The sequence below is a fragment of the Aptenodytes patagonicus genome, chromosome 25, assembly GCF_965638725.1.
Source record: "Aptenodytes patagonicus chromosome 25, bAptPat1.pri.cur, whole genome shotgun sequence".
Taxonomy (NCBI): Eukaryota; Metazoa; Chordata; class Aves; order Sphenisciformes; family Spheniscidae; genus Aptenodytes; species Aptenodytes patagonicus.
The window spans coordinates 4280764-4293854 of record NC_134973.1 but is presented as its reverse complement, the minus strand read 5'-3'; the positions used below and the strand labels follow the sequence as shown (position 1 = coordinate 4293854).

At 58.3% G+C, this 13091-nt stretch overlaps 1 protein-coding gene across 8 annotated transcripts in view; it reads right to left on the bottom strand.

The window, feature by feature from the left end:
- Positions 1 to 64: 64 nt before the first annotated feature.
- MAST3 (microtubule associated serine/threonine kinase 3) overlaps positions 65 to 13091 on the bottom strand; it is a 40341-nt gene continuing 27314 nt past the window's right edge. For 7 of the 8 annotated variants that reach the window (XM_076359355.1, XM_076359354.1, XM_076359357.1 and 4 more), the window contains 23 exons: positions 12881 to 12959; positions 12151 to 12308; positions 10334 to 10409; positions 9736 to 9945; positions 9553 to 9654; positions 8875 to 9007; positions 8301 to 8368; positions 7821 to 7906; positions 7471 to 7679; positions 6999 to 7137; positions 6634 to 6766; positions 6358 to 6523; positions 5964 to 6065; positions 5563 to 5685; positions 5119 to 5228; positions 4831 to 4976; positions 4397 to 4629; positions 4084 to 4284; positions 3774 to 4000; positions 3527 to 3649; positions 3237 to 3373; positions 2848 to 3029; positions 904 to 2744 (listed from right to left, as the gene is read on the bottom strand). In XM_076359355.1, coding sequence (XP_076215470.1) covers positions 1708 to 2744; positions 2848 to 3029; positions 3237 to 3373; positions 3527 to 3649; positions 3774 to 4000; positions 4084 to 4284; positions 4397 to 4629; positions 4831 to 4976; positions 5119 to 5228; positions 5563 to 5685; positions 5964 to 6065; positions 6358 to 6523; positions 6634 to 6766; positions 6999 to 7137; positions 7471 to 7679; positions 7821 to 7906; positions 8301 to 8368; positions 8875 to 9007; positions 9553 to 9654; positions 9736 to 9945; positions 10334 to 10409; positions 12151 to 12308; positions 12881 to 12959 — 4180 coding nt within the window. In that variant the 3' untranslated portion in view covers positions 904 to 1707. Of the gene's footprint in view, positions 2745 to 2847; positions 3030 to 3236; positions 3374 to 3526; positions 3650 to 3773; positions 4001 to 4083; positions 4285 to 4396; positions 4630 to 4830; positions 4977 to 5118; positions 5229 to 5562; positions 5686 to 5963; positions 6066 to 6357; positions 6524 to 6633; positions 6767 to 6998; positions 7138 to 7470; positions 7680 to 7820; positions 7907 to 8300; positions 8369 to 8874; positions 9008 to 9552; positions 9655 to 9735; positions 9946 to 10333; positions 10410 to 12150; positions 12309 to 12880; positions 12960 to 13091 lie in introns of all 8 variants that reach the window. The other variant, XM_076359359.1, reaches the window with a different exon arrangement.

Below are 13091 nucleotides of genomic sequence, written 5' to 3'. Positions count from 1 at the left end.
AGCCCTGCTCCGGTGCCGGCAGCGCCGAATCCAGCCCCCTCAGCTGCAGACACCACGCCGCGGGTCATCGCAAGGAACAATTTTAATACAACAGAAAACTTCCCGAAGGTAAGAAGAGAGCTGTGCGCTGGGGAGGAAGACACGGTCCCCTTGGCTTTTAAGACATTTTCCGTTAAAAAAATCCTTTTCCCGCCGTATCCATGCTGCCGGTGTGTGGCTGAGCCCCCTTTCCCGCGGTGCCGGTGGGCAGGGGGTGCCCAGTGTCTCCCCCAAACCCCGCTGCCTTCCCGAGACCTTAATACAGATGGCGGAGGAAGAAGCAAAGGAAACGTCGAGCAATTCCGGCTGCTTGTTTTGGGGGGGTAAACGGCGCCGGTTTAACGGGGGGAGAAGCAGGATACGGAGCCTGGCACAAACCGCACGCACACAAAATAATCCAACATGCAGCCGAAAAATCCGCCGGCTGCTTCGGGGTAGGAGACGCACTCACCGGCGGTGGCGCGGCGATGCCCGACGGCAGGGGGGTCGGAAAACCGGGAACGGTTCCCCCCGTCACCGGCACGGTGCTCAAAGCACCGGGGCGGCAAACCGCAGCGGGGAGAAAAGCCAGTACATGCATTATCAAACGGAAACATTTATATCATAGAAAACAGTAGAAATAGGAGGGAAATGCCGGGTTGAGCCGTAGTTTGTTGGATAAAAAGCGACGGGGGGGAAAAAGGGGGGTGAAATTTCCAAATTACAAATGAAGAAGCAGCACAGGCGCTCGCTGGGTTGGGTTTGTTTTTTTTAAAAAAAGAAATATTGGCTTTTCACGGATGTCTGTATGCACCAGCTGATGAACACCGTGGGATGTGGTGGCAGAAGGAATGCAAAGAGCAAAACCCGACCCTAAAAATTCCGTTAATATTCACATCCGATTGCTGACGCCGCAGGGAGGTCTCTGCTTTTCCCGCCTGGAAGGGCCAGTGGAGTCGGGTGGCTCCAAAAGGCTCCGAATAAAAAAAAAAAAAAAAAAAAAATTAAAACCTTTACATCCGCTATACGCTTATAAAATGAACCATACACATCGTTATATGATGAACCATATGCACGTAAAATCACCCGTACGCATCCCAGCTCGGACCGCCAGCGTTCGGGGGATGTTGCTGTGGGTTTGGTGGTTTTTTTTTTATTTTAAATATTACAATTACCCCCCCGATGGGGGGTTTCTTAGGAGATTTGGGGTGTTTCCAGCTAAAACCAAAGTTAAAAAGTGGGGAAAAGCAAGTGGGTCTTTGCAAGGTTAGAAAACGTCGTGTCATCCGGCTGGGAGCTGGGAGCTGCACGGAAAAGCCTGGGACCCCCCGGGGCCGGGTCAGACCCTGCGACGGTCCCGCACTGCCCCTTTAGCTTATAAAAGTAATAAATTAATTAACGAATATTTGCATCGAGTCCTTTCTATACACAAAGGTTGGGGCCCTGCCGGGGAAACGCCGCCGCCGGAAAAGCTCCCGCGTCTCTATAAAAATATGAGCATCTTTCAGGGAGTACAAAAAGCCTTCGGGGGAGGCGAAGTGCCGGGGCGCAGCCAGCCCGGCCAGCGCCGACGTCCAAAACAGCTCCGGGGATGTTTACCTCATGGATACGCCGCGCAGGATGGGTTTTTCGGGGAGGCGGTGGGATGCCGCGGGGAGCCTGAACCATCCCCGTGTGCCGGCGTGGGGCTCAGGCGTGCTTGGCCCCACTCCATGCACTGCCCCGGGGTGCCGGGAGCTGAGCACCCGCCGGCTCCTGGCCCCGTGCTGGCAGTGCCGGCGGCACCCAGGGCGGTTGCCGGTGGACGGTTACTCTCTCCCCACAGTTCCGTTGCTGCCGGGAGCCGCGGTCCCAATGCTCACATCCATCCCGCCGCAGCGAGGAGATGCTGCCATCCGGCTGCTCGGCGTTGCCGATGGGGTAGGAGCCCTGGCATTCCCACTCGACCGCCGCCGGCTCCTGCTCGTCGCTCTCGGAGCCCTGCACCGCGATCTGCGGAACTGGGCTGGGCTTCGGCTTCGGCTCCGTGCCGCCGCACCGGAGAGCTGCACCCTGCCCGGCTTCGCTCTTGCTGCCGTCTTCGCTTGCCGGCACCGGCTCTGGCTCATCGAAACTCACTTCTTGAACTGCTTCTTGCTTCTTGAAGGAGTCCCGACGCTCGGAGAGGTTCAAGCGCCGCATGACCACCATCTCCTGGTCCCGGTCGTGCCTGTCCACCAGCCGGGAGCCGACAGGGTGATAACCGTGCTCTCCGGGGTACGCCAGTGCTTCGCCCTCCCCGATGGCCTCCCCGTCCATTGCAGGCATCTCCAGTCCCAGCTTGCGGCCGCTGCCGGTTTTCTTCTCCGCCAGGATGGTGACGATCTTCTCGGCCGACTGGACACGTTTGAGGAGGGGGGAGCGGGGGCAGTCGGTGCTGCGGGGTCGTGAGTTCTGCCGGACGATGGTGGGGGGGGACAGGGTCTTACCCTGGAAGGAATGGGGGGTTTTGGGGTACCCTGAGAGCGGGGATGGGGAGCGTTGGGGAGAAGGCGGGCGCTGGGCTGAGGAAGGGGTGCAGGCAAGGGGCGAGGGGGGGATGCTGCTGGTGGATTTGCGACGTCCCACTTTGTAGCGTTGCCCACCCAGTTTGGGTGCCAGCCCGTGCAGGGAGCTGGGGCGCACGTGGCCGGCGGGTGACGTTGGGGTGCTGGAGGAGGGAGAGGTGCTCTGCGGGGACACAGCATCTGTCGCACAAAGAGAAACAAGTCACCGCGAGGGATGGAGGGACGTGTGGCACCCCCGCCATGCCCAGAGCTAATATCCCCCCGCCGTCGCGGGTTGGGGTACCTGGGGGCAGGTCGGGTGCGGGGCTGCGGCAGGGTGTCGCGGGACCCGGGGACAGGCTGTGCGTGGGGGACTCCGGGAGGCTTTCGCTGGAGGACAGCGAATGATGGAGACCGGAGGAGAAGCTGCGGCTGGTGTGCAGGACCGACGACTGCTTGGAGATCTTCTTGAAAAGGGATTTTCTCCTGGTGGGGGGGGGGGGACAAAGGTGGTGGGAAAAGGAAGAGCCTCGGCTTCTCCTTAAGGCTGGTGGCCGTGAGTCTGCCAAGCTGGTGCCGGCAGGGCCGGACCCCGCTGGACCCCCCAGTATGGCAGAGCTGGAGCATCCCCCCCCCCAGCTCCAAGGACACCCCGGGACAAATGCCATTTTATCCCACCCCAGTTCTACCCACCGGTCCTGGCCGTCCCTTTTCCTGCTCTTCTTACTCCTCCGCGCCATCCTCGTCTTGGAGCTGTTTTTCCGAGCGGGGCCGATTTTAATGGAGGTGTTCTCCAGGGCCGTGGTCCGCAGGGCCACTTTATTCCCGCTCTGAGGGGCAGAAAATGAGTTGCTGCAGTCCAAGCACCGGATCCGAACCGGCTTCTGCCTTGGCTGTCGGCAGAGGCGATGCCAGGGAGCCGCAGGACCAACGCACCAGCGCTGGGAGCCAGCCGGGCGAGCAGTGTGACGCCGGTCACCTACCTTCAGCAGCAGCTCCACGACGTCCCGGTGAACTAAACCCAGCACCGATTCGCCGTTCACATGCGTGATGAGATCGCCCGCTCTCAGCCCCGCTTCCTGCGCAGGGCTCCCCTCTTCCACGCTCTGCAATCGAAAGACCAAGATTTTATTCGGATGCGAGCCTAAGTTTCCTCCCGGGGTTTTCCGATCGGGAAATGTGGTGTCTGGCACCACCGGTCCCTCCCCACGTGGAGCCCCGACCACGTACCCAGACCATATGGTGGACGGTATAGATGTCACTGTCCCCCATGTAGACGCGGATGGCTCGCAGGGTGAAACCGTACTTCTTGCCCGAGCTGTGGATGATGATGGGGGGCCGCAGGCTGGCGATGGCGAGGGATGAGTCTCGGCTTGGGGAGGAGTCACGGGAAGAGGGGTTGGACGAGAGGGAGTGGGGGGAGATGGGGCTTATCAGGGTGCCACCGCTGAAGTCGTCTGCAAGCGGGAGAAGCTGGCTCAGCCTGGGAAAACCATGTGGCAGCCGCCATCCGGCAGGATAAACCGCGTGGCACACAGACCTGATGTGATGATGAGGGACAGGGCTGAGACGGAGGCGGATTTGGGGACACGGCCACCCGTCGAGCTTCTCTGCCTATCCGGCACATCCTTCTGGCTGCTCAGCCGACGGCTCCCGCCCAGCTCCAGGCCCCGGGGAGTCGAGTTTTTGGTGCCGGTGCTGTTGCTCCGGAGGCGGATGCGGTTCAGGCTGACGAGATCGGCTGCTCAGAGGGGAGGAGGGAGAGTTTGGGGATGTTGAGAAGCCACCCCCATGCCCTGTGGGACTCTGGCTGCCGCCGGAGCATCCCGCACCAGCACCCACAGCCTACACACCGGATAATGCCGACGGCTTCACTGTGCTGCCGGTCCCCGCGTCGGGGTCTCCCAGCACAAACTTGGGTCTCTCCGGCTTGGAGGACGCCACGCAAGGGCTTTCATCCTCCGAGGAGAAGGCAAACTTGGGCATGGTGTCAAGGCTGTAGGTGCTGGGTAGCGCGGCAGGGCTGCGGCTTCGCTCATGCCGGGAGGTGAATGGCGTGGAGCTGCAGGACGTCCAGGAGCGGAGCCTGCGTGGGGAGAGCAGGAGGGCTCGGGACAACCAAAGATGGGCGAAGGGGATGGCACCGAGCCGCTGCAGCACCCCAGGACACGACCCACCGACACCCTCTGCGAACCCTCGGTGCTGGTACAAACCCTCAGCACCGGCACAAACCCTCGGCACTGGCACAAACCCACATCAGCGTTGCATCCCCCGTCTCAGCACGCACCGGGGCTCTGTGCCCGACAGCCGGCTCCTGTCCTCGTCTCCCGAGTGCCTGTCCCATCGCTCCTCTTTGTCCTCGCTGTGACTCCGATCGGAGGACGAGAGGCTGAGGTTGGAGTGAGCCGCCAGGAATTCGGAGCTGCTGTACACCTGAGGAGGAGATGAGCCGTCAGCAAGGAGCAGAAATTTGGGAATCCAGGTGCTCCAGCGTCCACCAGGACACCGATGCTCGGCACAACCGCGCCGGCCGTGGCACCCGTCATTTTGGATGCCAGAGGAGGGATTAGAGCACCTTGCTGAAGCGATGGGAGCAGGAGGAGAACTGCCCGATCTCCACGGACGATTCCTCGTCGTTGGTTTCTTCATCCTCCGAATCCAAGTGGCGGTACCTCTCGGAGCGAGCTGAAACCAAGAGCCAGAGCAGGCAGGGCTGTCACCCTGCCTGCAACACACCGCGTCCTGCCTGCCCGCACGGCCCCACTGGGACCTGCAGCCACAGGGAGCTGTATTGTGGCTGACAGCCCGGTCCCAAATCCCAGGGAAGTCTGGGGGTGAAAAATTAAGGGTTTTGGTAAGGCTGAGCAGCCTGGAAAAAGGATTGCATCTGTTTCGCGGCTTCGGTTGTAAAGCGACCGACTTCACCCAGGAGATCTTCATCTCCCGCAGGAGCATCCGACCTGCAGCTGGGATAACGGATTGGCAGAGGCAGGGGAAAAGGGGATGGATTTGGCCTCACTGTCGAAGTAGCTGGTGTCGTCCTCTGACTCCAGCTGGGGGATGAACTCGGCCTTCTGCCGCAGCAGCCCGTTCCAGTCCAGGTGGAGGAAGAAGGAATGGTGCTTCACCTCGTGCGCACCCCCTGCCAGGCAGAGAAACCCGCATCAGGGGGACAGGGCGGGATCCGGGATGCTCCTGCTTCCATCCCAAACGGCATGGTCTCTCCTCCATGCAGAGCAAATGGCTTAAAATAGGATGGATCAGATCCCTGTGCTGCCTTCCCGGGGTGAACCCCAAGCAGGGGACCTCCTCCGAGCATCCTAAACGTGACAGGACACGCTTTGGTTTCAGAAAATGGCTTGACGTGAATTAGGGTGCCAGGTCACCCCCCGAGCGCTGTGCCGGGGCTGCCACGCGTACCGGTGCCCAAGCGCTCGAGGGGACACTGTCTCAGCAACCGTGTGATCAGGTCCTGGGCGTCCGCGGGAAGAGCCTCGTCCCCTTCCGGCCACATAATTTCATCTGCAAGGAAAAAGGAAGAGGAGTTTGGAGTGGCTGGAAGAGGGGGCTTGGACACAACGGGGGCTGTGACGATGCGAGGTCACAGGATAAGTCACTTCTGAGCAAGAGGAAAGTCCCCCAGGAGCCGCAGCAGATGAAAGCACCCTCCCAAACCGGGAAATCAAAGCTTGAGGAGCCTCCTGGCTGTTCAACCGAGTATGAAATGAAGGAACGAAGCTCTCCACGTGTTAAGGACAAGCCATGAACTGCTGGGAAGAGCGAACCGAGGAGCAAAGTTGCCACCGACACTCACCGCTGATGACCTGCCCGAAGAGCTCCTCAGGGGTGTCTCCGAAGAAGGGGACACAGCCCACCAGGAACTCGTAGAGGATGATGCCCATGGCCCACCAGTCGACGGGCTTCCCGTAGCCCTGTATGAGGATGACTTCTGGGGCGATGTACTCTGGAGTGCCACACACCTGCGTGGGAAGCAGCAGCTGACACCTCTGCAATGACCTTTGCAACAAGTCCCAAGGCTCTCCTGGTCCCTGGCGATGGCAGATAGGCCAAGCGGAGCAGGACCTCCTACCTGCTTGTCCACGAACTCCCGAGTGTCCTTCTCCATATGCCCTTCGTAGAGGTTTGTGGTCATGTTCATCAAGCCGATCTTTGACAGACCAAAGTCTGTCAGCTTTATGTGGCCCATGGAGGTGATGAGCAAACTGTAAGAGAAGACAGATGCCCCGTGATGATGCCGTTTGCTTCTGGGGAGACCTGGGCAGGACCAGCCGGACCCCAAGACCTCTGGTCCTGGTGCAACGGCAAAGAACCAGGTCTTTGGGCACCAAAACCCATGACCTCATTCTGCCTTACCCTCTTGGCTTGGATCAGTCCCTCTCCCATTCCCACCCAAACCCAACCCTGTCCTTGTTCAGACCTGACCCCTGTCCTCACTTGTCGGGTTTGAGGTCCCGGTGGACGATGCCGTAGTTGTGGAGATACTCCAGCGCGAGAACAGTCTCGGCGAAGTACATCTTCGCCATGTCGACGGGCAGTGGGCCCATGTTCTTCAGCAACGTGGCACAATCCCCCCCTGCGGGGACACGGGTCCTCCTGAGCATGGGGGGCTCAGAGAAGGCAGGGAGGTCAGCGGGCAGGGCTATGCTGCCTCTCCTGCCAGGCAGGCTCCCAGCCAGACCCTCCTGTCCCTCCGTGGAACGGCGCTGATCCCTGGGCACGGGGCACAAACACTCTCCTAGGTGAGCACGGCCACCACCCTCATCAAGGTGACAGTCAGGATCACCAAAGCATCTCCTCATGCTTCCCTCCACTCCCTGGAGCAAAGCAGGGCAGATGTCCAGGTGGTGTCCTCAGTGCTCAGACATTGATATTGCCCCCTCCCTCCAGCCCCGAATCCCGCTCTCACCTTCCACGTACTCCATCACCATGCAGAGATGTCGCTTTGTCTCGAAGGAGCAGAACATGCTGACCACGAAGGGGTTCTCTGCGAAGGTGAGGATGTCCCTCTCCACGAAAACCTGCTGGATCTGGTTCCTCAGGATGAGGTTCTGCTTGTTGATTTTCTTCAAGGCGAAGCGCTGCCGCGTCTCCCTGTGCCTCACCAGGTACACGGCCCTAGGAGAGAGCAAAATGGCTGGACCTCAAAACATGTCCTCCAACCACCAGGACCGACCACGCAGCACCACGGGGCTTGGACAGGGAGGACTTTGGAGACGTTTACAGATGGAGACAAGTGTTAGGAACTTCACAACTCACCCGTAAGCCCCATTGCTGATCAGCTTGATGGTCTCAAAGTCCCCCTCGCAGGGCTTCCTCCGAGGAGCAGTGGCTGAAGGCTGGCTCTGAAGAAGACACGGAAGGTTTTTAATGTTTCCCAGCGTGCCGGTGCTCTGAGTGCAGGCAGGAATTCACTGAGCACCATCACCTATCACCTCTGAGTGCTCCTCGCTGCCAGAGGACATCCCTCCCTGAGCCCTCTTCAGCCACAAACCCCAAACCAGAAGACCAAGATGCTCTGCAGATCAAGAGCCCACTCTGAGCTCTGTCCACTCAAGAAGCCGGTTGAGGGACTGTGAGATATTACACCTGAATACAGCAGTCACCCTTGGGGACAAACCGAATTAACATCTCCCAGCCTAAGATAGCAGAGGAGTTGCTGCAAGGAGCTTTGGTGTGGGGTGAGGCAGGACGAAGCTGGAGGCAGCAGGTGGGACACGCAGGTAGGACCACACGCACCTCACAGGCGTCATCGTTCTCCGGCGTGATGGTGTTCCCGCTGTCGAAGTGATCCAGCTGGACCATTTCTGCAGAAGACAGAGACGGTTTTCACCTTCTTCGTGCTCAACCCCCACCAAAATAAGCCCCACCAACCACTTTCCCTCCAAACTCGGAGATCCCGCGGGGATTTAGCCACACGCTTTGCTTGAGCTATTGTATGGAGAAATTCAGGTCATGGCGTTAAGAGGTTCAACACGAGGTTAAACACTTATATAATTCTCTTTTTTCCATAGTCATTCCCGTGTTGTTCAGGGATTATGGTTCCCCCCCGCGTCCATGGCTTCCTATGGATTAAGCGTTCTTGAGCTTAATCTGCTTTGCTGAACATGTTGGGAGCACTAATGAGGGATGTGGGGCTGGCCGGGAGACTTGGACACTGTCCTGGTCCTGCTGTGACCCACCCCGTGACACCAGCTCAGCCCTGCTGGTCCCCCTGCCACCTCCCAGTGCTCGTTCACACTTGCCGGTGGCCAAACTGGGAGTCCACATCCCGCTGCAGACCTCGGGGCCACCAACCCAAGTGGTTCCCTACCCTCCAGCGGGTCCTTGACGAGCCCCAGTTGGCTGATGATGTATCGGGGAATATCGGTCTTTATTCCCTGGCCAACTTTGGCGTGTCCTTCTGCAGCTTCCAGGAGATGGTAAAACTCCTCCGGGTCAAACTCCTGGACGGGGAAAACCAAGAACAGTTGAGGAGCAAGACTTTGCAAAGTTAAGCCTTTCCTCTAAGCCTTGCAGGTGACATCTGTAATTGGGGACGGGCTCTGGGTGCTTGCAGGAGAAAGCTAAATGCTCTGCTGCTGTTTCTACCATCGTTCCCCATGTCAAGGGTTGATGGAAAAAAATGAAGCCCCATGAGCTCCTTCTTCCAGCTGCAGGAACCACAGCACAAAGGCGAGTGCTTTAGAAATTCAGCACAACAGCTGAAAAAAACCCCCTGAAAATGGATGAGAAAGCTTCCCAAGAAGTTCACATCTCCCTACTCAGCTATGAAAAACCAGCTTCTCCCCTCCGAGAAATGGCTTTAATGCTACGAATGGTCTTAGCTCCTTGCTACAGCCAGGCCAGGATGGTGAGGAGCAGCAGTTCCCGTGGTGGACCAGGCAAGGTGGTGAGAAGATGCCTTGTCTTTCATGGTCTGCGCCTGCCCGGAAAGGAGGTGGGCGTGGACCATGAAAGGCAAGACACATCAGGAGCTGCCACGTCTTACCAGGCACTCCAGAAGGCGAGCAGGACGGGAGATGATGATCAGCAGCTTCCTCACCAGTTGGTCGATGAACTTCACCTCCTCGCTCTCCGAACGCTCCTGAGCCTGCCAGAGAGGAGACAGAAGCCAGGCATCTATCGGTGGCCTCAGGAGATGACACTGGGCAGGGAACTGCCCCGTACTCACATCTCGGAGCATCTTCTCGAGTTTCTCCTGCAGCTCCATGAAGTAGCGGGAGGTGATGAGAGCTCCCTGGGACTTTGCCAGGCAGTCGCGGGCCAGCTCGATGATCTGGTGGTGGATGAAGCCCAGCACCCCGTCCGCCAGCGGCAGAGTGCTGCTTGGAGAGAAGTTTGTGATGGTGTCCTGCAGACGCTCTTCCATTTGGGCTGTGGCCTGCAAGGCAGAATGGATGGTGATGTCCAGGAACACGTGCCCCCGTACCATGCCTTGGGTTTGGCCAGCCGAGATCTCATACTACCACCTCCCACAGCTCCAATATCCACGCGCACATCCTGGTCCCACCTGGGACCCAGCTTCCAGCAGGCTGGAAAAGCTCCACCAAAGTCTCCAGAGACCTCTGCCTGCATGTGTGATGATGCAGACCCGCAGGTCCCTTGCCTCCCCGGTTCATGACCATGTCTCCAGCGTCCTCCAACACTCCCTGGTATATCTACCCATGCATTCTACATTCCAGTACAGAGAAGAGGTTGTTCTGGAGAAGATGCTGTCACGATGCCGCGGAGGCGCTAACATGCTCGTCCTCCCCAGTCCCAGCAGGTACCTTGGGGAACCGCTCCTTGTAGACATGGTTCATCATCACAACCTCGTTATCAAACGTTCCACTCGTCCGTCCAGGGCTGCGGAGGGAGGAAACCAGTTGCGTTACGAGGTCCAAGTCATTTACATCTATGCAATAGCTACTACCCCTGAAGAGCAATTTGCTTCCTCCTCCTAACTCCTGATCCCAAGCGGTTAAAGCTCATCCGAGCGGAACCATCAGCCTTGGGCCAGCACTTCCAGCAGCATCCCTCCCACCGTGCGTGGATCTGAAGGTCTCTGGGACCTGGTCCAGGGAAGGCTAACCTCCCACAGACCCAGGTCTTCAAACTCAAGTCACTTGAAAATCCAGAGCTGAGAGGCTGGTGCATCAGTCACTTGGCTTTGAAGAGCGAGCGCATCCTTTCCTTCCTCTGGATCCCACAATTTCTCACCATCGTTGCCCTTTTTGCAGCTCACCAGCAAATAAAACCCCAACCAAACCCCGTGGTGGACACAGGGACCTTCATTAAACAAGGCTTCTCTCTTACCTTCACCCGACATTGCCTCTCTCAGGCCCCTGCCTGGTGATCCTGTTATGCAAAGCAAGTCGTAGGAGCAGCCAGAAACTCATTAACCGCTATATAATAAATGTGGTGATTAAAACCAGACCGAAGCCACTCGCTGCCAGCCCCAGCCCAGCCCCAGCTCAGCCTTTGCCGTGCCGTGCCGTGCCGACCGCAGAGCTGGCATCTCCTCGATGAAAACCTTGCCACCTACAGAACCCTGTCAGATAATTAATCTGATTTTAATGAAATTTCAGCCAGCAACACGCAGGGCTATGGGTCTGCCTCCAGTGCAAAGAGGGTCTGGAGCTTTTTCAGTGGGAAAAGAGGATTTAACCGAAACATCCCCTGTAAAAAGCACAGGCTCCTGGTGCTGGACAAGCGGAAACGTGACCGGTTCCTTGCGTGGGACATGGTCTTGGAGCAGCAACGCGGAGCTCAGCAGGTCCGTAGGGTCAGCTCGTACAATGTTATGGCCACTGGCTTGATGCTCTCTCCAAATTTTCCTCTCTCCAGCCCACAAATGCCTGTCCACCTGCGCTCCTTGTGTTTTGCAGAGGCAAAGGCCAGGCTGATGCTCAGCCCCAGCAAACACAGGTGATGTTTCCCCACCCAAGCCCAGAAATGGGATTTTTTTTAACCTTTTAATGGCAGGTCAGGCCAGTGGCCTCCCAGCCGTGCCCTGCAAGGACGGCCACCGCTTCTGCTCGGTGGTCCCCTTCTCTCCACCAGAACCTTTGAGACAATTGAGCAAGAAGCTGCGAGCCAACTATTTTGGAACAAATCTCACTTTCTCCAGCTTCAGCCCCAGGAAACCTCACTCTCAGGTGTTGTCTGCTGCCAGGAGAGCAATGCCACATCCCGACAGCCGAGAGGATGCTGAGAACCAGACCCTAATGCCCAAAATCATGGAGCTTAGGATCGTAGAATCATAGACTCATGGAATGGTTTGGGTTGGAAGGGACCTTTAAAGGTCGTCTAGTCCAACCCCCTGCAATGAGCAGGGACATCTTCCACTAGATCAGGTTGCTCAGAGCCCCGTCCAACCTGACCTGGAATATTTCCCGGGATGGGGCATCTACAACCTCAAGCCATAGCTTCTCCACTCCCCTGCAAGGGGAAAACCCGTATCGGGGTCAGCACCTTGGGACGGGCTTAGCAGGACCAGGACATCCCAGGAACAGCTCACGAGAGGGCAGAGGATGCGCCGGATGTGCCGGCACCCGGTGCATCATCCCGGCAGCGCCGTGGGTACTCCCCGCAGTGGGTGCCGTACCTGAGGCTCCTGGATCGTGGGCGCAGGCAGGGCGAGTGCCGCCCCTCCTCGTCCATGACGCTCTCCGTACTGCGGAAATGCTTGGAAAGGAAATGCAGCTCATCGGGGGTGGGCTGGTACGGCAGCTGGTGCAGGCGCTCCTGGGAGGACGAAGACGACTGTAAAGAAGGACAGACACGGGGGGGGGGGGGATCAGGAGATGGATCCGCGCTTTCCGGCAGCGGGGTGGAAACCAGCAAGCCCACGAGGAAAATATTCCTCGAAGCCTTTTAGGAGGCTGGAAACACTGATGGGCAGCACGCTCTGTGCTCGATAACGTGAAATACGGACGGCAAGGCCAGCCCGGGGAGGTCTGCGCTGCCCACTCCCACCCCAAACTTCCCACTCTCCCACTCAGTCCAGCTCCGCTGACCCCCCCATCCCTTGTACCCGCAGTGTGCCGGGCGGCTCCTGCCCAGCCATTCCCCCGCACGGTCGGGATGCCCCCCGTGCACGCTCGACCTGTGACACGCAGGGATGCCGTAATACCCAGGGATGCTGTAAGCCGTTAGCCGAGCTCTACGGCTTTCTTAAAAGCACATTTGGAAAGCACAATGCAGCTAAAGCACACGGTCCTCTAGGAACGGAGGGGCTGCCTAGGAACCGACGCCGCGGGGCTCGGGAGGCATTTCACCAAAAATCAAGGGGTTTAGGTTCTTCTCGCCTGCTGCCATGAGAAAGCAAACGTTACCGAGACAGTGGAGCTGGGGGTGTTGGTCCCATAGCCAGAGGAGGGTAGCGAAGCCAGTGACCACCTTCTGCCATCAGCCCTGCGAATGCAAACGTGCCGATCACATACAGGAAAAAAACCAACATCTAAATGCAAATAAATAACGTCAGAGCGATAAAGATGGGGAAGAGGACGCAGGTTTGGCTTGAATAATAAAGCCTTGAAACCTCTT